General features: G+C 41.1%; 1 protein-coding gene across 2 annotated transcripts in view; it reads right to left on the bottom strand.

The window, feature by feature from the left end:
- The window catches only part of rgl1 (ral guanine nucleotide dissociation stimulator-like 1), a 37,505-nt gene that overhangs the window by 2,716 nt on the left and 13,533 nt on the right, over nt 1-21,256 (bottom strand). The window contains exons 1-17 of one of the 2 annotated variants that reach the window (XM_054789582.1): nt 15,672-15,936; nt 12,464-12,574; nt 9,723-9,931; nt 8,807-8,881; nt 8,546-8,736; nt 8,311-8,435; nt 8,008-8,223; nt 7,792-7,895; nt 7,623-7,707; nt 6,656-6,745; nt 6,480-6,566; nt 5,974-6,006; nt 5,771-5,892; nt 4,461-4,550; nt 1,822-2,005; nt 1,485-1,736; nt 1,278-1,392 (exon numbers count right to left, since the gene is read on the bottom strand). In XM_054789582.1, the coding sequence (XP_054645557.1) occupies nt 1,278-1,392; nt 1,485-1,736; nt 1,822-2,005; nt 4,461-4,550; nt 5,771-5,892; nt 5,974-6,006; nt 6,480-6,566; nt 6,656-6,745; nt 7,623-7,707; nt 7,792-7,895; nt 8,008-8,223; nt 8,311-8,435; nt 8,546-8,736; nt 8,807-8,881; nt 9,723-9,931; nt 12,464-12,574; nt 15,672-15,716 (2,134 nt within the window). In that variant the 5' untranslated portion in view covers nt 15,717-15,936. Of the gene's footprint in view, nt 1-1,277; nt 1,393-1,484; nt 1,737-1,821; nt 2,006-4,460; nt 4,551-5,770; nt 5,893-5,973; nt 6,007-6,479; nt 6,567-6,655; nt 6,746-7,622; nt 7,708-7,791; nt 7,896-8,007; nt 8,224-8,310; nt 8,436-8,545; nt 8,737-8,806; nt 8,882-9,722; nt 9,932-12,463; nt 12,575-15,671; nt 15,937-21,256 lie in introns of those variants that run through there. The other variant, XM_054789581.1, reaches the window with a different exon arrangement.

Consider the following 21,256-nt stretch of genomic DNA (forward strand, 5'->3'; position numbering starts at 1 on the left):
CCCGATCTGAACCCGTGCGGCAATGTTATTGGACTTCTGTGCAAAACACAGTTTGTCCATAACAAACACCATGTTCGAACATATGTCCACAAGTGCACCTGGCACCAGGACACCCTAGGCTGCAGGTTTATCATCGACTTTGTAGTCATATCATCAGAACTGCATCCACATGTTCTGGACACGCGGGTGAACAGAGGGTGTAGCGAGGGTGTGCTGGGAACATCTGGCAGGGAACATCTCCCGTTCACCGAGTCTTCAACTCTCACCTCTAGCAGAGCTTCGCCTGCATCCTGGGGAAGGACGTGGATATCGAGTCCGAATAGGCGTATTGGTAAAAACTGAGGCAAAAACTGTGGGGGACGAGTTCGGTGAGACCATGGAGCACGACTTTTGGTCGGCCGAGAAAAGGTTCTGGCAAACCATCTGACGCTTCACAAAAGGGAAGCAGTGCTCAGTAAGCACTGTTCACAGAGGGAAGTACAGACAGAAGCCTGCTGACCTCGACTCAGGATATAGTCCAACGGTGGAAGGAATACTTTGAGACCCGTCTCAATCCCACTGACATACTGTACCTTCCATACAGGAAGCAGAGTCTGGGGACCTTCTCAATCCCACTGACATACCTTCCATAGAGGAAGCAGAGTCTGAGGACAAGAATCATCAGAAGACAGATCCATCACCATGGCTGGGCTATCTGGGTAGTCAAAAAAGTCCCCATTGGCAAAGTTCAAGGCTCTGGATGTTGAGGGACTGTCTTGGCTGACACGTCTCCTGAACATTGCATGGAGGTCGAGAGCAGTACCTCTGGATTGACTGACCGGGGTTGTGGTCCGCGTTTTCAAGAAGGGTGTGTTGCAGAAAATGGAGAAAGAAAATGGAATGGAACATTTGGATTTTAGATTTAATTTCCATTTTTTTCTAAACATAATAAAATATCAATTTTTTTAAACTATTTTTTGGAGGGGAATATGTGTGAAATGAAATTAATGTACGATTTTTTATTGAGGTGTTTATATATATTTGCTTAATTTAATTTTCATATTTGTCAAGACATGTTCAATTTTATCCAAAAATATAAAACCTAAGAAAACAAAAAAAAGATTAATACTGCCAAAAATATAAAACTATATTAAAAGTGAACAAAAATCTGTTTATGGGGGTCTAATTATTAATATTAATTTATTTAAAAAATATATTTTATACAATTCATTTGTCAATTTGAATATCCACTTGTTTGTTTCTGACCAAGATTAAACAAACCATTACCAAACTCCTACCTCTCTCCTCAGAGATGACCTGGACCAACTCATAGCCTTCCTCTGGTTCCTCCTCTAGGTTGTGTTTGGCCATGGCTCTGGAAATGACCGCTCTCGTCTTGTCTTGACTGGTCAGCTACCATGGTGACAGGATTACTTTTAGTTTATTCACAAAATAATACAATAATACTCTTAAAAGTGACAGATAAAAAGTAATTAAAGACGCACCAGTATGCTCTTGTAGAGGTTGCCGTTGCCGTGTTCCAGGCTCACTCTGATGATACAAGCGTCCTGGGCCTGCGTGTTGTATGCCGGAGTTTGGCTTGGGGAGGACGAAGACATGGGGGTCAGGGACACGGAGCGTCTGTGGGTGCATGGGGGTCCGGAAATCGAGGGAGACACGGGCGTCATGGAGACACTGGTGGTGGATGAGCCTGTGTCCATGGAGTGTAGGGAAGTGCAAGAAGAAGACTCGGACAGCTGAAAAGTACACACATCTAAAGTTAATACAGAAGAAAACAAATGTGGTGGTATGATTAAACAACAGATTCAGATGGATGTCCACCTTGTTTTGCTGGAGGTCCGAGCTGTGGATGGGGGTCAGTCCCTCACTGTCTGAGGGGCTGCTGGAGTCACTGGAAGACACGCTGACAGAGTCCATGCTTTCCCCTGAGCTGCCAGTAGGGGGCGAGCGTGGTGTCTCTCTGACTGGAGAACTGGATGCACTGCTGTCTGTCCCCAGGAAGAGCCTAGAGCAGAGGTCTTCAATTAAAATTCGTTTATGCAAATTTTTTCACAGCAAAGGTCTGAACCTCATTTTCCCTTAAATTGCGTCATCTCATATGAATATCAAATATTAATGAAACCCTGCACAATTAACTTGAAACCTACATGGCGTTTTAAAGAAAACAGGACCAATTTCACATCAATAAAACGTTTGACTGTACAAACAATGAAATTAACACAAGCGGCTTACATTTTAAGTTTAATAAAACTGCACCGGTTTCTCTGAAATACTAATAATAAATAACAAACTTGTTTAAAAAACAAGAAAAGCTTCAATAGTATATCCTCTATTAAGTTTCAGATTTCTCTTGTTATTGTTGTAGCTGACATTGGGATTTGCTTGGTTTTGTCACACAATTCCTCTTTTTTAAGTAAGGTCTCTGCGGCAGAAGCACTCCTTCACAACTCTCTCGTCAGTGAAGGATGTTTTGTTTTTCCCCAATATCAATACAATCCTTAGGGATCACTCATTTGCACGTTGCTAAGATGTAAATGAAAGCGACTTACGTAGATTTTTCATTAAGGGCTTAGGTACATTACATGGTTTCCCCTAGGATTTTTTGAAGTTGTGGTGGTGGGCTGCATGGGAGGCAGACTGCCGCCGCTGTGTCATGCCATTAGGGTCGTTTTCACAGACTTGAACAACAAATGCTTTAATTTACTTTAAATGCATTTCTCTCAGCCTTTTCTTCTACTCCTTGTTTCTCAAGTTTTAACAGGGAAGACAGGTGATTCCGGTGCATGTTTTTAAAAATAAAGTGTAGTGAAATGTTTTTATGATATTTGACAGATATTTTATTTCAAATTAATTGTGGTCAATATGTAAATAATAGGCTATAGATATATCTATATAACACAGGGGTGCTCACACTTGTTCAGCCTGTGGGCTACTTGGTCCCAAAGATCTAACTTCCACTATAAACAGAGAGAGAATATATATAGGTACATCTTTTTTTATTAAATGTATAAATATGAGTATTTATGTACATGTACATGTACATCAGGGGTGCACACAATCAAAATGATCTACCTCTTACTATAAAAACATATAGCATATATAAAATCTAAGTGATAAACTTTGCAACTACTATACTAAATACTAATGATTAGTATTTCACATTCACAGTGTCAAAGTTTATAGGTCATCAAAATTGTTGATATCATTCACAAATAATTTACAATTAAATTCAATGTGGCAATAAAGATAATTACACATAATTTCTCTGTAGCTGTGTACATAAACTGAGTAGTATGTCAGTGAAAATAGATACGTAGCGTTCATGTATTTCATCCAGTTAGCATTTGCTATACAACATTATAGATACTGTATATGAGAAATTATTATGCAAAAGACAATTCAGCAATGGGCACATTTTTCAATATATTGTGAAACAGTAGAGTTATGATGTGAAGCAGAGCCGTGTAACAATTGACTTTTTTCAACATTAATAACCGCTACAAGTGAACAGGTAAATTTTGTTATAGATGTAGGCATCTTACCGCTGCGTTACTTTATCCGTAATTGGAAAATAATAAAGATGAACGTTGCATTATCCGTGTGTGGCTGTTTGTTCTCCACTTTTTTATGTGGGCGCCATGGGACGAGAGCGAATCAGGAGGGGGTTTAATGTCAGCTGACTGATGTCACATGACATCTACGAAGTGACGGTAATGATGCAGGTGACCCGGAACCCACACTACCTTTGCGATCACTGTAATGGGCACCCCTGATGTACCATATATGTCCATCCATACACAGTATTACTTAACATTGTTTTCACGTAAAAAAAACAAACCCCAATTTCCAATGAGTTGCGCCTTTTTACTGAGCCGTGACACCCCGCCACGATCCATTACATGTAGTGGAAACCCTGCGTTATTTTCCGCGCTTTCGCATCAGACTTCGGTGGATACTTCCACTCAAATGATTTGTGTTTTGTCAGGCAATGGCGCGTTACAATTGCACTTTAGAGCATCACTACAGTTTCAGAGCACATGAGACACAGCGGTTTGGCAGTGGATTCTGGAAGAATTTAACATATATTGTTACGGCCATTCACTTGTAAATGTTCGGTTTTCTCTATCAATGTCTTATTTGAGCAAACCATGGTTTGCTCGTTCACTTCTCAGCAAATGAGTGATGTCACCACCTTTGCCGTAACCCAACTGTAATAACTCAAGTAATTATGCCAGCAATCTGCCGATGCAATCGGTCCGCGAGCATGATTATGTTAATATTATTGTAAAATAGTTTCCATTCACTTTAATTTGTCACGGGTTTGTAAAGGGCCATCACTGGGTCCGTATCCGGACCGAGGTCCGCCATTTGGTGATGGCTGGCCTAGAGAATAAGTTATCATGTCTCATTAATATCCATCTACCTATCTATAGAATATGTATTTATGTTGATGTACTTACAGGCTCAGTCTCTTCACCATGCTTTTTCGAGGCTTGGGCGATGTCGGGCTGCTATCTCCAAGACCTTCGATTTCACATGACAAGACGTAGCTGTAAAAATGTAAACATAACAAATGATCAATGTTGTAAAGCAAAGATACAATGAGGAGACAAAGGATAGTCTAATGACGACAACAGGGAAGTAGAAGTGTCAGAATAAGGAGCGCAGAGAAAGGACAACAAGAATAGTACATTGTGTGTGTGTGCGCGCATGTGTGTGAACAAGAGATTCACTCAGCTATGACTTCATGCACTAATTTTAGTGATGTGGAATGGCTAAGTAGAATAGCACTCAAACCTCCACCAAGGTTTAACTGCTAACAGTTGGTTACAAGACAGACATACAAGACAGCTTGTCTGACCATGGCTGATGACAATTTCTGCAAATCGGCAGCATGTGCTCTGACAAGAACGAGGCAGTACGAAGCAGTAAGAAAACACAAACTACACTAGGTCCCAACTTACGAACATCCGACTTGCGAACATGCGGAGATACGAACGCAAGCTGACTGGTCTATATTTTCATGTATTTTGCCTTTTGGAATTCCATATTTATACTGCTACATGCTTGACCAGTAGGGGGCACTGTCACACTGCTAATGGGACCACAACAGTTAGAGGAGAATGTAAAGGAGAAATGGACAGCTAAATTGTAGCTGTATGATGCAACCTGGACAGAGCGTGTGATTAAAGTTTATGAAGAGTTAATAGGCCTGCTTAATTCTACACCACCCACAGAACACTACCTCTTTTAGAAGAGTCTAACGACAACGACGATTTGTCCTTTTTTCAATATCTCCTCCTCCTCCACCAACGACGTATGCTCGACCACTTCTTTTCAAAGGTAAATAACATTTATCATTACGTATTATTAAATCATTTTTATTATTGTTTTTTTCATTAATTATCCTCGTTTAATATTACTACTGCATCCAAACTCATATTTACATACATACACATATACTGTATATGTATACACGTTCATGTAGTACCTATATCATTGGTAATATTACCTTTAGTTGGACTTACGAACAATTGACTTGCGAACGGATGTCTGGAACCAATTGTGTTCGTAAGTTGGGGACCTAGTTTACAGTCCTTTGTGTCCCGCTTACAAGAGTGAAAAATGCTAGCAGGTTGATGTTTTACTTAACGATTAGATGGATGGGACCATTGGCATTCTAGGGCAAGGGTAACGCCTCAGTTTGCACCAAAATCAAATTGGTTCCTGTTCAGCACATCCACAAAGTATCAAGTAAAACAGTATTTACCTTTCCTCCTCACTGAGCTGAGTTTGGCTCTTGAACCAGCTAAGGAACACCTTTTCTGGAGTCAGACAGTAGCTGTTGCAGGCCGACTGGAGCAGCTTGATCTGGGCAATCACCTCAAACTCCTGTACAATTCATTCAACGTGAATTAATTTAGCTTCCAAACTGGAGCCTCATGTCAAGATATTCCACTACTAGACTCTTACCCTGCGTCTCTTCTCAAAGTTGATCAGACCACCCTGCGGAAAAACACAAAGAACACGCTGTGAGGGACCCCCAGCACATCACACATACCCGGCGTAGACAAACAACCTTTACTGTAGGCAGACCACTCACAAAAACAGGCTCAGGAAAAAAAATTCTCACACACACTCACGGAAAGTTGCGTCCTAGTTTTTAACAGATGTCTCTCACATGAGCAGTAAATACACTAGACACTTCATTAGGTACACCTACACAACCTAACAAAGTTAGCTAATACACGTTAATTTGTACCACTCCAATTATACTACTACTAACAGTGCTAGCACTTTATGAGTGTATTATTTGAACACGATTGATGTCCAATACCATGACAATTATAATGTGTAATTTATGAATGATATCCTGAGTAAAATCCACAGCGAAAGGCTCTTAAATTTGCAGGTGTACCTAATGTCCTCTGATTCGTGCACACATACTTAGCATTGATCATGTGTTGTAGTTTGTTTACCTCCACTAGGTCAGGAAGTGCTGTATCGAGCATGGTCAAGTCCGTTAGAAAAGTCCCCAAATAGGGAATGGTTCCCTGCATGGCTCCCTATGGATGAAACACAATGAGGAATGTGTCGTTCAAAAATATCCACCGAAAGCACAGTTTTAGCTTCAGCATTCAGTCTTTTGTCTCACCATTTCCTTCTGCAGCTGAAGTCTCTTGTGGGTACGTTTCTGATGCTCCTTGGCACAACTCTCCAGACTGGCAAACTTTGAAGTACCTTCCTGTGTGGGGGGGTCAAAGAGGAGAAGAAAAAAATAACTTTGGTTATGGAAATTCTAGACAGTGACCTACGGAATGTGTGTTTCAAGTCTATTTTAAGAGGCATTTAATCTGCTTTATAAACCGAGGCAAGTGATCACTAAGTGAATGCTCAGGGTAAACACTGATGACTTTATGAAGACAACTCTTTATTAGTCTCATAATTTAGGATTTGGGATACATTTACACTGATTATGTTAGACATGTTGCATAAACTGAGTAGGGGTAAAATACCCAATAAAAGATCCTACAGACATGCACTAATGGAAAGCAACGTCAACAGGATGCAGTAAGTGCTTTCATACGAGCGCCCTTTGTCCCTTTTAACAAAAATCTAAACACCATAATGTGAACGTGACTACAAGTATTCGAGCGCGTCTCCGGTTTAGCATGTCGTCACCACTGAAGACAAGAATTTACTGGCCGTGTCCCCTTAAAATTCACTTGTCTGTTTGCTGGTGCACTATGATCTGTTAGATTGCCCATACAATTATTTAAGTTAATAAAAAAAACATTTTTTGTCTGTGTTGTTTGTTCAGTACGACTCGTGACATGCGACACTACTCTGATCTACTTCTTATTTACGTTCTTGCGCCACCGCTGACCAATGAGCGAAGAGAGCAATACCATATAGCTTGCTGTGACGCATTTACGTGAGCTGGGAACGCACTAGAGGGAAACAAAATCTACAAACATAAAAAGTTACACTTAAATTTGCCAAAAGAAAAGTATGTTATACTGACATCATTTTTTTAGAAACAAATACATATTGTTATGTAGTCCAATAATGTATTTGTCTTCGTGTGGGCAATTACAATTATAGCAACAATTGGAACTAACCCTCATGAGCAGCTCTCTGCTGGTCAGGTAGTTGTTGTGATCAGAAAAGATGTCAGACAGCTCCTCGAACGTCTGCATGCTGTCTCTGTGGAGCACAGGCACAAGTCAGTCAAGTGCAAAACATGTGACGCAATCTTTTTTTTTTTTTTTTAAGAACAAGAGGACTTACTTATGAACGCAGTTCCACGCTCTCTTCAGCCTGTACAGAGGGTTGGACTGCAGCGCGGACACAATGGCTCGCAAGGAGGAGAAATTCTTACGTATGCGACACTCCTGTTAGGAGAAAGGTAACACAAGCGCAGTCGTAACTTGGGGAGTCATTGGGCATAAGCTGATGACATCCAATACAAGAGATGTATTCCTTAACAAGTGAATGTGTGCCAACCTGAGCGATGTCTATCCAGCGTTGGATGACACGCGCTCTGACATGCGGTCGTATCTGTCGATGTCTTAGCACCGTGCTGACCACACAAGCTGCCACCGCGTTGAACTGAGTGATGGTGGCTCGAACGGTGGGGGCGCTGTGCTTGTTGTGCTTTTTGTCCCTCTGGGACCAGATGGAGCCCAGGCAGTGGTGTGGCACCACTTTTTTAAACAGCAGCTGCAGCAAAAAAAACAGGATAGCATTACACACCCTTTTCCTTTCAGTACAACAACCTCCAAGTTGGTGCTGTCCCTTTCCACTTACTGCGTCCATGTAGGTTAGTTGCTCGGCCACCAGGTCAGACTCAAAGGACATGAAGTCCTCCTGGACTTCCATGACCACTTCATCCTCCTCCCCCAGGCAGTAGGAGATGGTGCCATGGAAGCCAGCTGAAAGCAAACAGTTAAATACAATGTATTTTTAAAGATGACACAATGTTTTTTTTTCTTTTTTTTAGAAACAATAGTTCTGAAAGTGAAGAGCATTTTAAGGATGTTACCATCGGATTCGTCCATGTTGGCTTGTATCTGCAGCTGTTCCAGCAGACCCTCCGCCCGTCGCAGGGCCTCAGAGCCGGGTAGGGCCCTACGGAGGTAATCCATAAGCCTGTGAAGGCAGGGGTAGTCTGGAGGCTCCTGGAAGTCTTCAGGACACTGGTCCAGCCAGGCACGCAGGATAGAGGCTAAGGCACTGTGAGGACAGACAGACATGTTTAGACACAGACTTCAAAGATTGCAGCGGCAAGTCAATCACATCTCACTTTCTGATGGCTCCATTGCTTTCAGACACTTGGCTTCTCTTGGCATCTAGCTGTTTTTCTTCCACACTTCCATACCTGCAGCAGAGAATACAGCAAATAAAAATCTTGGCATGCTGAATCATCCTTTTAGTCACACCGAAATAGGGTTAGACTGCACGGACACTGCCTGTTCATATTCACATCCTGTTTATGTACTGTATGTGTAATAGTAGCATTACGTCACCATTGGATATCATTAATACATTGTTGTACAAAAGGCTTGGGCCACCACTAGTTTTGTTGCTTTAATGTATTTTTATAAATAACTAGGATTCCATTTAGATTTAAGAAAGGCAGCAATCCTGCAATTATGCCATTGTAAAGGGAGGTCATCCTAAATATAAGAAACCTTTGCAAAGTATTGTATATAATAGACCTTTCCAAATTTGGAATTGGGTTAAGTTTTTATTGGGTCGCCAATACAAGATGCAAGTAATTTTATTTATCATCAAGCAGGCAGGCATAATTTCTTGAAGGGAACTTTGGAATTCATGTTTAATGTGTATATATAATTAAAAAAAAAACTAAACTATTTGAAAAATATTACTGTAATTAACAAATATAATGTATATATTTGAAGCGCTACTTCTTTATTTTATTTATAGGTTACATAAGTGGAAAACAAATCATGGCGATCTCTGCATGGATGATGAAGAAAAGATGGGCAAGTGGACTCTTCCATTAATGCCAGAGTGGAAATAAATTCTTCTATTTGCACTTTCATCCAGTTTAAAAATTAAATAGTTTATTTTTACCTGTATGTAACTGTTTTACTATGTTAAAATGACTACTGGTGACATTGAATGTTTGCACAGTACTGTAAATAAAATGGATTTGAACCTGCAGCAGCTCCAAATCTAGTGTGGCTGCATCTTACCTGTCGAGCAGCAGCTGTAGTACCGTCTGTGTGCTGGCAAAGGCTCTGTAGGTGGACAGGAAAATGGAGGTGTACGTGAGGTCATTGTCGCCGAATGCCGTCAATAGCGTCTCCACCAGACGCTCCAGGGTTCCGGCACGGATGCTTCGAATCTTGCACGTCTCTAGCTGGCTCACTGTGTGGCCTGGAGGCAAGCGGTCACCCTCCGCCTAATCATTAAAATACACATACATGGAAGATTACACCATTTGAGAAGTTGTAATTTAGTGTCTTGTGTTTGTTATGGAGTTTAGGAGGTGAAGTAATTATATTAAACAAGGAGAGCGAAAGAGGGAGGACCAACTGTGACCTATATTCCTTTTTTAAAAATTCATCCAGATGTGTCCTACTATTGCAGGGTGAAACTGAGCAGTTGCAGAGCATCCAGGAGAGAGAAGTAGAAGAAGAAGTGGCACAGACAAAGAAGGAGGGCGGGAGCGTTAGCACGCTAGGGCAGGAAACTCTCCAATCTGCTTTCAATCAAGGCAGACCCCTCCTCCATCGCCCTCTGAGTTCTCCCACCACTCCCCTCTGACAGCAAGTCAAGAAAAACACTTATCTGTCACCGTGGCTGAGAGTTTCAATTCTAATGTGCAAAAGGACTTGCACAGGCAATGACTGTGCAAAGCAAAACCCACAACTGGCATCTAAATAAACACTGATCCTGCAGAATGGCTGTAAAGCTCTTGTTCACTGGCAGACAACTGCTTATAATAAATACGCCATGTGGAATAATTATTGGGACACCTGCAGGAAGTGGAAATGGAAGAAAATGTTGAGTGTTGGGGAGCACTCACGCAGACTTTCCTGCCTTTTTACTCACACTGGTCCACAGCCTGTTCATGTACAATTACTTCATTACATTATATTACATTAACATTGTATGAGTGCGACCGTCCAGACTTGGCTTATTAGTTGTTTTTTTATTTCGGTTATGCAAATTGTTTCCTTAAACAATCACATTTACAACTGCAACACTTAATCGATGATTAATTGATTATACAATTAATTGACAACTACTTTGGTATTCGATTAATAGTTTTTTTATTTTAAAATGTAAATATCCTCTGATTTCACGTAGTATGTTACATATTTGGTTAGTCATCCATGACTTAATCTTTGTGTATTAGGCAAAAACAAGATATTTACACGAGCTTTTCTTTGGAAAACAGTGATCTACATTTTTGCCTCGTTTCTGATATGTTGCAGACCAAACCACTAACTTAAGTGTTTGGTTCATATTGATTTGGCCCATCTAGGGCTGGTGGAGGCAACCCACGGCTCCAGAGTTGCATGCAGCTCTTCAGCCCCTTTGTTGTAGCCCCTTTCGGCCATGACAAAAAAAAGTTTTAGTTAGTGAATTAATTACAGTACTTAGTCAATTGTTTTTGTCGTTCTGTTTATTTCTATTATAACATGTGGTGTTATAATGGAATGTATATTTTTCCCTAGAAAACTGACAGGAATAGGGAGATTGTCTTACATTCGCGGTCTAGCGGTCTGTAAACCTACAGGTGGTGCCAACGACTTCTCCCCTTATGGAGTCAGAGCTTTTCTTCCTGTCACTCACACACGCACACAACAGTCACCTGGAGAGATGCTGCTGCACCACAAGAGAGACCCATTGGAAAAAAAAGGTCTCAAAGGTTGTTAGCACGTTATCAAACAGGAGGTGTTATGATGCTCACGCATGACCCATATGATGGATCAGTATGCTAATAACCTGTGGGAGGAACATTCACATTGATTATACGAGGTTGGGCGCTCGTGCATATGCTCATGCATGACCTGTATACTCCCGCTGAGCAAGTGCACTGTGTTTTGAGTAGCGGCCACATCACTCGCACTAGCCAAACAAACTGGACTTTAGGTATCAAGTGTGCCCAAGCAGTGATTGAGTGCACCATTAGAGAGCCATCTACCTAAATTAAACACACTTTCTCATTTTGGCTTGACTACAGCTGGCTTCTTATTCAGTGACCATTACAGTGTCCTCTAGCCAAAGTTTTTCCCCTTGCATAAAAGGCTACAAAATACACAAGATCCAGCTTTCTCATGTAAACAATAGACTAATCATTTGTGTTAATTCCACCAATGACGCGTGTTCCTGCACTCCTGCCGCTAAATCGCCTCACACCCTCAACGCAAATGCTCGCGGTTTTACTGAAATACTGCTGAGCATGTCACAATGCGTGCGGCGTAAACAACATCGTTTAGGAAACAGAGGTGTCTTGTGGGTAACAGACGTGAAATGCACAACTCAAGGAAAAGCCCTTAATGCCTTTTAATGCCAGAGCAGCGTTTCATCAAACTGCTCCTGCAAAATGGAAAGGGGGGTAAAAGTGAGCAGTGGAGGGGGGAGCAGTTTGCTTGCCAAGCTTGGAAAGTCAGGAAATCACATGCTTTGGCTAAAAAAGAGAGAGAGTGCAGCGTCGGATACTGTTAAAGGTGAAATCCAGAGTGGGAGATTTATAGCTGTGATGTTAAAACAACACAATGGTTTGTGCTGGAAACAATGGAGATGAGTTCTCTCTGCACAAATAACCGGATGTCTTAAACGTGTATACACATGATAATTCACTTGGAATGCACATTTGTCACCAAGAGAGTGGAAAATGCATTAAGTTACGAAACAGACATGAGATACACATTGCCACAGTGCTGCTGCTGCTGTTGTTAAAGTATTGAGTTCACACACTCACCCCCAGCCATCTTGCACCCTTGTTGGCCGCCTGTTGAATCTGAACCCTCTTCAGCGTCACATTGTAGATGGCTCCTTCCGCCACTTCCTCCCCCCAGTCCTGCACGGAGCTCTGCACAGAAGGAAAACCATCACGTATTACCATTACATCAATACATACAGAATATAAACAAATGATAAGCATCATTAATATTCCATAATTTTTAGACATTTTCCTTAATTTATCATCAAATAATGAATGATCAAGGTTAGGATGGTTCATCCTTGGTGGAGGTTTGCACACTACTGAGAGCCATCTTGACCTGCAGAAGGAAGACTTGCATATCACTGCATTTTTATCAGTTTCTTTATTAGGTTAAGCAGGCTTTAGCGAAAAAGTGCTTCACCAATTTCCACTTAAGAGTTACTGTTGACATGGAGCGACTGTTTTGGACATTTATTATAAAACAATGCCAGAATCCCATCAGAAAGCAACCAAAAGTAAAACAATTTTCCTCAAAATCAAGACCAAAAGTCAAGACACATGTTACCTTAGCAAAAGAGGTTTTCATCACACTTTTTGGTTTTTGAGCAAAAGTGAGCAAAAACTGCTTGACTAGGAGGGTCATGCACCTCAGAAGAACCCATTATAAATTTATTTTCTTTCATGCGTCATCCAATAACGCATCAACACCTAATGACAAAATTTGGATATTCTGTATGCAGTAGGTATAATGTATTAGGTTAAATTGTCTTTCGTTTAATTAATGCACACTTTGAAACAACACAAGCCAATTTGATGCAGATCCAAAGATTGTTAGGCCTTAACTGAAGTCACACTCTAGTTCAGCAGAATCTGAAGCTGTGCACGCAACTACATTAGCAAGGACAAAAGTGCTGTAAAGCATCCAGAACTTCCCAACCCCCAACGCTGCAGCATGCCAGGCCACCCTGCCTCTCTCTCTCCCTCCCTTGCCTGCACTCCCTTTAATTCCCCATCCATCTCTTTTACTGTGTCCCTGTCTTGGTGGAGGTGAAGCCGGAGCTGCACAACCTTCAGGGAGCGATGAAAGGTTGACGAGGAGAGACGGAATGTGTGCAGACTCCCAAATGAGCCCCCTATGCGACAGCTCTGCATCAGACCTTTATTGCAGTGCTCAGCTAGGAATTAACATATGCGAGGACTTTAGGTGTGCAATGGCACAGCTCAGGGCACTTTTTGTACTCTCGACACATCACTTTTACAAATCAGGAACAACATTCTGCACCTTTTTGGCCTAGGTAAAAGTCCAAACATTTACCTTGGAGTCCAATAATTAGCCAAATTGTACAGATTGTACCGCCACTTCTACCAGTCTACATCCATTAAACCTACTTCACATGTCGGTGCATTTTACACAGAACCCAAGTGCGACCAGCATCTGGCAATCAAGACAATTAGCTTTCAACACAACACAACGTGAGTCCAGGGTGTTAAACTTCACACCGGAGTTCCATGTTTCCATTATTCCTTTGACACAGTTGCCATCCCACCTCTGTTACACCCCTGAAGTATGAACAGCACCGACAAGGAACAGAAGGTCGAAATGAACTTGAGAATTTTTCGGCTTCAGAGGTCATATCAGAAGAAGAATGGTGCTTGTGTGAAAGTGTAAAGCTCATGTCAGCTCATGTCTCCCCCTGCTCTGTTGAAAGCAATTGTCCAGCAAGTATTTTATATGTATAGCAGGCACTGGCAATGTCACGCATGTACTTCTCTTATAGTGGGACCCTATGGGTACTGTGTGAAATGCGCATACAATTAAAAGCAGTATCTACTGCCATGGCTGTGATGCGCCAATATTGCATCATTATTTCTGTGTTAAAAAACCTTGATTTCACCTCTGAAGCCAAAAAATGTCCAGGTTGTAAGTACGTTACTTGTTCCTTTCACACTGCCTATAAAAGAAGGCATTTTCCCCTATTTGTGATCTGTGTGAGCTGAACTGATTTGGTGATCGGAGCCAACCTTGGAACAAGCCCTTTTCAAACACCAAAGCACCATCCCACCTCTGTTAGTACCCTCAAAGGTGGAAAACTCATGTTGACTCTGATACCCCATTCCGGGTAATTTTACGGTTCTGTGGTAAGGCGCTCACTCACTTAAATTCTCTTGTCCTGTTGTGTTGAAAGCAGTTGTTGGAACTTCAGTCTGTGCTGTTCACACAGAAAAAAATGGGAAAGAGCCGGCTTTTATGAGCAGTGCGAAAGGGGGCTAGTAACTCACGGGCACACAGCAGCGTCTATACACAGACCGAGTGGGGTGTGAATGAATGACAATGCAGACACAGAAAAAAAAGACTGCCAACAGAGGATTCAAAAGCTAGCTAGCTGAATCTTGCTGACACATCAACATGTGGAGACAAAAACAGAAGCGCCGGGCCGGATCCAAACACCACGCATGCAACATGACGGCCAAGTCCTCTCACACACACACACACACACACACACAGCCGCAGCCTGAATTGCACACATGCCTTTAAAGTCCAAAAAGGAGGGTACAAAAAGGTCAACTGATGCACACTCTGTTTCTATGCAGTGATGGATAACTTTCTAAGCAGGACTGTGTGTTGTATTTGTTGGGGGGACCGCTCCCCACCCTCATGGTCAGCAACATGTCTCCCCTCTCCAGCTGCAATGAGTCATGCACACTCCCAAAACAATAGCCGGCATGCTTTGTGTCAAGCACTTTGTGTCCACTGCCAATCACTGCATTTCTTTAATAATCATGAACACTGTTTTATCACATGACCCTGAGTAGATGTAAACAAGGGGCCTGGCGGTTAACTAAAGAGAAGACCGTTTATTATAACAGTAAACAGTATTTTTCAAAGACGGGAGTCTAATCTGCTCCTTTAAAACAATTCAGGCAACATAACAACTTGCTTTATACTAGCCTGGAAGTTGCTGGCCCCTCTTTAGAAGAAAGCTCAACTGCTGTCCCCTTTCCCTTTGTTTCACATAAAAGTTGATGTCCATCATTAATACCATCAAGGGAGCAAACGGCGCTATTTTATGCTTTGAAACAACATTTAAAAGTCAATGAAAAGCTATCACAACATTAAACCAACCCCTCCCCCTCTTTATCCCCCACTTTCCCAAGCTTGCAATCGCCTCCCCACGTTAGCTCCCCCCCACCTTCCTTTCCCTCAAAGTTATAGACAAACGTATTTAGGGTTTTCTGTTTTTACCATTTTAGTCTTCCAGGCGAACTTCATAGTGAGTCCTTCTCTCATGGTCCGGGGACAGCATCAGCGCCCGCCAAAAGTCCCCCGAGGAACAACAAAGATGGCGCCTTTTGAAACACAACCACCTGCTCTGCTTTATTGTCTTTATGTTTTAAGTCAGTCTCCCTCTTTGACGCGTCACTACTAGAAAACTGTCTCCAACTGTCAGTTAAGTCCGAGGCTCTTCTAGTGAATGAGCAAACTCCTCCTACTTGCACTCACAACATTCACGCTATAAACTCCTCCTCCTTCCTTCCGCCCTCCTCCGCCATCTTTGCCCTGCCCAAGCCCTTGTCACTTCAATCATCAAGGAGAGAGCTGTGATCTCTTTCATTACCTTTAAGCCGTTACAAAGTTGTTTTTTGAGCTGCCTTTTGTGCAAAAATGTCTATAACTAATACTAGTACTATAATATAGTATATACAGTATAAGAGGTTTTTAAAGTGAAAGGGGGGCTAGAAGACTTGAGGGGAGGTGCAACAGCTTGAGAAAGAAGAGCATCTTTTGCCAACTAACTTCAATCAGTACAGTATATTATGAGTGCCACACTTGAGAAACCCCTGGCATACATAAAATGGGTGTTTAACAAAAAAAAGCATTAAATTTATTTCTAAACATAAATTCATGTATATTTTGAATAGACGTAATTATAGTACATTTGATTCATTTTTATTTTGAAAATGTCAATAAGTATATGAGCAATTAATACTGATGATGACTAATTTCTGCTACTTTTTAATTTATTTTTGTTTGTTTGGCCAGTAAGGTTGGATATTTTTGAATACATTTAACAAATGAATTAGAATGAGTGTATCCATCCATCCATCTTCTATGCCGCTTATCCTCACTAGGGTCACAGGTATGCTGGAGCCTATACCAGCTGACTTCGGGCGAGAGGCGGGGTACACCCTGGACTGGTCGCCAGCCAATCGTAAGGCACACACTGCAAAAAAGTGCTGGCCAAATATAAGAAAAAAAAGACTAGATTTTTGGAAAAAAACTACTTAAAACTAGTGAAATTATCTTCCCCATCTCCTGGCTAGGCCAACATGCTAACCACTAGGCCACCGTGCGTGCGAGTATGAAAGTAATTAATTTAAATTTCATATTTTCATTTTAGATTCATATAAATGACCAAGATACAGTACATAAGAGATGTTTTTGGACCTGCCTTTTGTTCAGAAATTAGTATAAAATATAAGTATTATAGTTGTTTAGTTTGTTTAGTTACATTAATTTATTTGCCAATTGTTTTTTTTCATAAAAAAATGGAAATATAGATTGTGTATCATAATAGTTTCAAAAAATAATGATGATTATGCTGCTCCTTTTTTAATTTTCATTTTATTTTTGTTTCCTCTTCATGTGGATAGTCTATACTAGAGTAGCCAGACGCAAAATATTAGGTACACCTGCACAATTTTATGCAGTGTGTATCATGGAAAAATAATATTACAATATTTGGATTGAAGTATTCATTTAACAATATGTTGCAGTGGTGTACAATTTCACTGCAGTGCTGTTCATAATACTTTGTTACCTCATTTTGGCTGCATGAGAGGGTCAGAATATTATAAACAGCTCTCGGAATGGTGCAGATGAAGCTTTGAAATGTACTGATTCGACCTTTCTCCCCAGCTACCTAAATATTTTGATATGATTCCTCATTGAGTCATCATTCTTTGCTTTAATAATGAACTATAATCTATAGGTTCTGTGTTTGATATGGTTAAAGACTACTAGTTGCAACAATCATCTTACAAGACTTACAAGACTTCAGCAAAAATATGGCATTTACTGTATTTTTTCAGGCCATTTCCACACAATACATGATTAAGATGGAACATGTTCTAGCTGTCATGCATGTGAATGATAAGCGTGTCTTGTGAGTGAAGCAGCTGTGGCCTAAGGCTCCCTGTGTGGGACAATACAAGGAAGGCGGTGCATGGCGTCATCAGGGCTGTGTATTGTCAGCGCGTGAAGAGGAGAATGGTTCGAGTGTGTGAGAAAGGCAGACGCTATTCCACTGCTGCAACCCGTAGTCAACACAGCCCACACATGTGAATAAACGGGAAGATTTGAATCAAACATTGGTCTTGTGGTGGATTGTTCATTATGGCCAAAGGTTGTATTGTAAACATTGCAATGGTGAACTTTCACTGGTTTCTAAGTTAATTCAATGATAAATCAAGTTAGAATGGCTCTTAGTAGAGTGCAAACAACCTTCATAGATATCCACTTCATTCATTGTGGAATCAGGTTCAATAATCTGACACCAATGGAACCACAACTTTCATGGTGGAGGTTAACTGACAAGTAAACACTGATTAAAAGCGGAGGTCATCACCAAACAAACAAGTCATAAGTGATGAAAAAGTTACCTTGGCAAAGGTAACTAGCAAAGACCAATGAAGATATAACCAAGGAAATTAACAAATAATGGAACTATAACTTCCTTGGTGGAGGTAAATGACAAACAAGTGTTGACGAAAAAAGAACCTCTTTGGCAGCGGTAACTGACAAACAAGCAAACAGCAAAGTAACCATAATGCCTTTGCGTAGGTAACAAACAGACAACATAACCTTCTTGGTGGAGGCAATTAACAAACAACAAACAAATCATGTTAATAACATAAGTTTTTTGCTGGAGGTACCAAACAAACAGAAAACATGACTTCCTTGATTGAGGTAATTACGAAACAAACAGCAATTAAAACAATATCTCCTTGGTGGGACTAACAAACAAATGTCAATGACAACATTACTTCCTTTGTGGAGGTAACAAAGAAAGAATGTCAAAGATAATATCATTTATTTGGTGGAGGTAATCTGCAAACAAGCAAAACAAAGAAACAAAGCATTTCTTCCTTTGTGGAACACAAAAAAACATGTCAATAGCAACAAATCTTCCATGGTGGAGGTAATTCCCAAACAAACAGTAATGAAAACATAACTTCCTTGGTGGAGGTCATTGCTGTTTCAGAGTCATAAAAGTGGTCAGGAACCACTCAGAGACATTTAAGATTGTCATCAATTTCTGTGGGAGAGATGCTATTCTTGGGACTGTGTGTGTGCATGGCTAACTGACGCACTCATTAGGAACCCCCAATGTCACACATAGCGTCATTGAGCCATCATACACACATACAAGGTTGTCACGTATGAAGGTGAGGGCACGTCAGTGTGTCATAGTGGCGTTCAGACCTCACATCTGGCCTGTCTCCAGTTCCCAGGCTGAGCCGCCCCACTGTCCAATAGAGTCTCCAGAGTTCTGGGAAGCCCACAAGGGCAGTGGGAAGGTTACGACCTCAAATGACCCCCAGCTATGCCCCGAGCAGATCAGAGTGTCGCTCTCACAGTGGGAGTGATGTCATATCGCAGAGCAAACAAGGCGTCGGGTGAATGTGATGGACATGGAGACGTGGAGAACATCTTTCAACTTGACTTGTGTGAGATGTTCTATGTCAACTCATCCATTACAACACTTGCACGGGTCTTTTGTTGGATGCAAGTTTGCAGTGTGTCATTTTACAAACTAAATGTGCGATTTAGCTTGAGTGTATTATCCATGGTTTACATACACTGTAACTCTGCACTTACCATATATCACATACAGCAACGTAACATTAAGGAGTGGGAGGACACAAATGTTAGCAACACTAGCATAGCTATGTGAGCTACAGCCCACAGTCACATTTTAATAGGCACGTCATGCAAGTTAGCCTATTCGCTGAAGAAAAACAAAATAATCAATCATTGATGATCCCACATCTGCAGCTGACTGACAGTTGGTTAGTTGGCAGAGCTATAATTTAAGATGTGTTGTGAAGCCTGCTTTTTTCCCCCTTTTTTCTTTTTTATTTCTTTTTACAAACTGTTCTCTTGTGAAGTGATGGGCTTAAACATGTGGCGGGCTCATCTAGCTACGGGCAGGTCAGAGGTGGTATCATGTCCATGAGGAAGGAGGCTTTTCATTCATGACGTCATGCAAAACTTAAAAGTGGCCGCTGTAGCATACAAGTGAGGCAGACTTTTCTCGTGGTTGGTTCTCATAAATGCTAAGGAGACTTAATACAGTTGTCGCTTGCTACATCACAGTTCGAACATCGCGCCCTCACTCATTGCGGTCTTTTGAAAAATTAATTACTCAATGAATGATTGCTGTTTCGTGGTTGAATATGGTCTATTATTAGTAAGAAAAAAATGCATATTTAAACAAATTGTACCGATGCATGGCCTAAATTAAGCATTTTCAAGAATAACATGAACAAAAAATGAACACAAATACAAATATAAGGCATTCAAAAGACATGATATGAAGTGTAACTGAGAATCTGTGAGTTGTGTGCGCCTTTAAGAAGCGGGTCCTGGGAAGTAACGTGCTTGACATCAGCTAGCTAGAGTTGACTATTAGCTGAGTGCTAGCAGCAGGTTAACAGTTTAGAGAGTGACCGACAGCAGCTCCTGTGTGAATGTTCACTGTATGTGTTCTCTGTTTGTTAATAAATTGATTGAAGTGCATTGTGAGCCTCTCCTTAACCATAAACAGCAGCAGTAGAGTGGTATTCTACACTGGTCTTTAGGTATCAGTAACATTGATGAGACAATAGCCACCTATTGCTAATGCTAACGTGTGAGTCTATCTTATCTTTTTATAAGACAATGTATTTTCTATTACTATGTCTACTATATTAGGTAATACAAGTGTAAAAGTGACTACAGGGGTGTTATTTCATGTCTACAGGGCTCTAATAATGGTAAAAAAAAAAAACGTATTCAGAAGGTCATAACTACGAAAATATTCCATTTATTAATATTCAATCCTACTTCACGAAAATTCTCTTATCACGGTCGGGTCTGGAACCAATCAACCACAATAAACAAGGAACAACTGGTTAGTTCAAAACTAAGCATGTTAAGTAACACCAACAATATGTGTGCTATCTACTAATTACAGTAGATATTTGTAAGAAATTCTACTAATTCTAAACATTTATGGCCTCTAACTTGTTATTTCAAAGAAAAAAGAAAAAAACTGTATCAGCATTTTTCAAGTTTTTTTCCCCCTTGCACATAAGGTTAACACTCCGAGAGAAGTCTAATGACAAGCAAAAAAACCCAAATGGACAGAGTTGATGTTTTTTTGATACAGTCGATTCCTGCCCGTATTCAACTTCCCGAGACGGCGCTTCTCTATAACTGGGATCATGGAGCTACAGTGCAGACCCAAACGGGACAAAAACAGGCGGAGCGTTGCTCACAGTGTTATTGCACCACACGGTGGAGGGGGGAAAAAAAAACATACATTCCAGGAAATCTCCCGCTTCCTGCCTCCAGCTCCCCCCTGACTCCAACCAGGCTGCTGCTGTCCTCATACCTGACTAGCTGGTCCACAGCCCCTCCAACATAAAAGTCCACCAGGGCCTGGAGAGAGGGTGTTTTGGGCAGCCTGTGTTTACATCATAGATAAGACAGTAGTCGTATATCAGAGAAAGTGTAGGAGATTAACATGAAAGGGGGCATTATCTCCACTTTGTGACTGAGAGCGA

The sequence above is a fragment of the Dunckerocampus dactyliophorus genome, chromosome 10 (genome assembly GCF_027744805.1).
Source record: "Dunckerocampus dactyliophorus isolate RoL2022-P2 chromosome 10, RoL_Ddac_1.1, whole genome shotgun sequence".
Lineage (NCBI taxonomy): Eukaryota > Metazoa > Chordata > Actinopteri > Syngnathiformes > Syngnathidae > Dunckerocampus > Dunckerocampus dactyliophorus.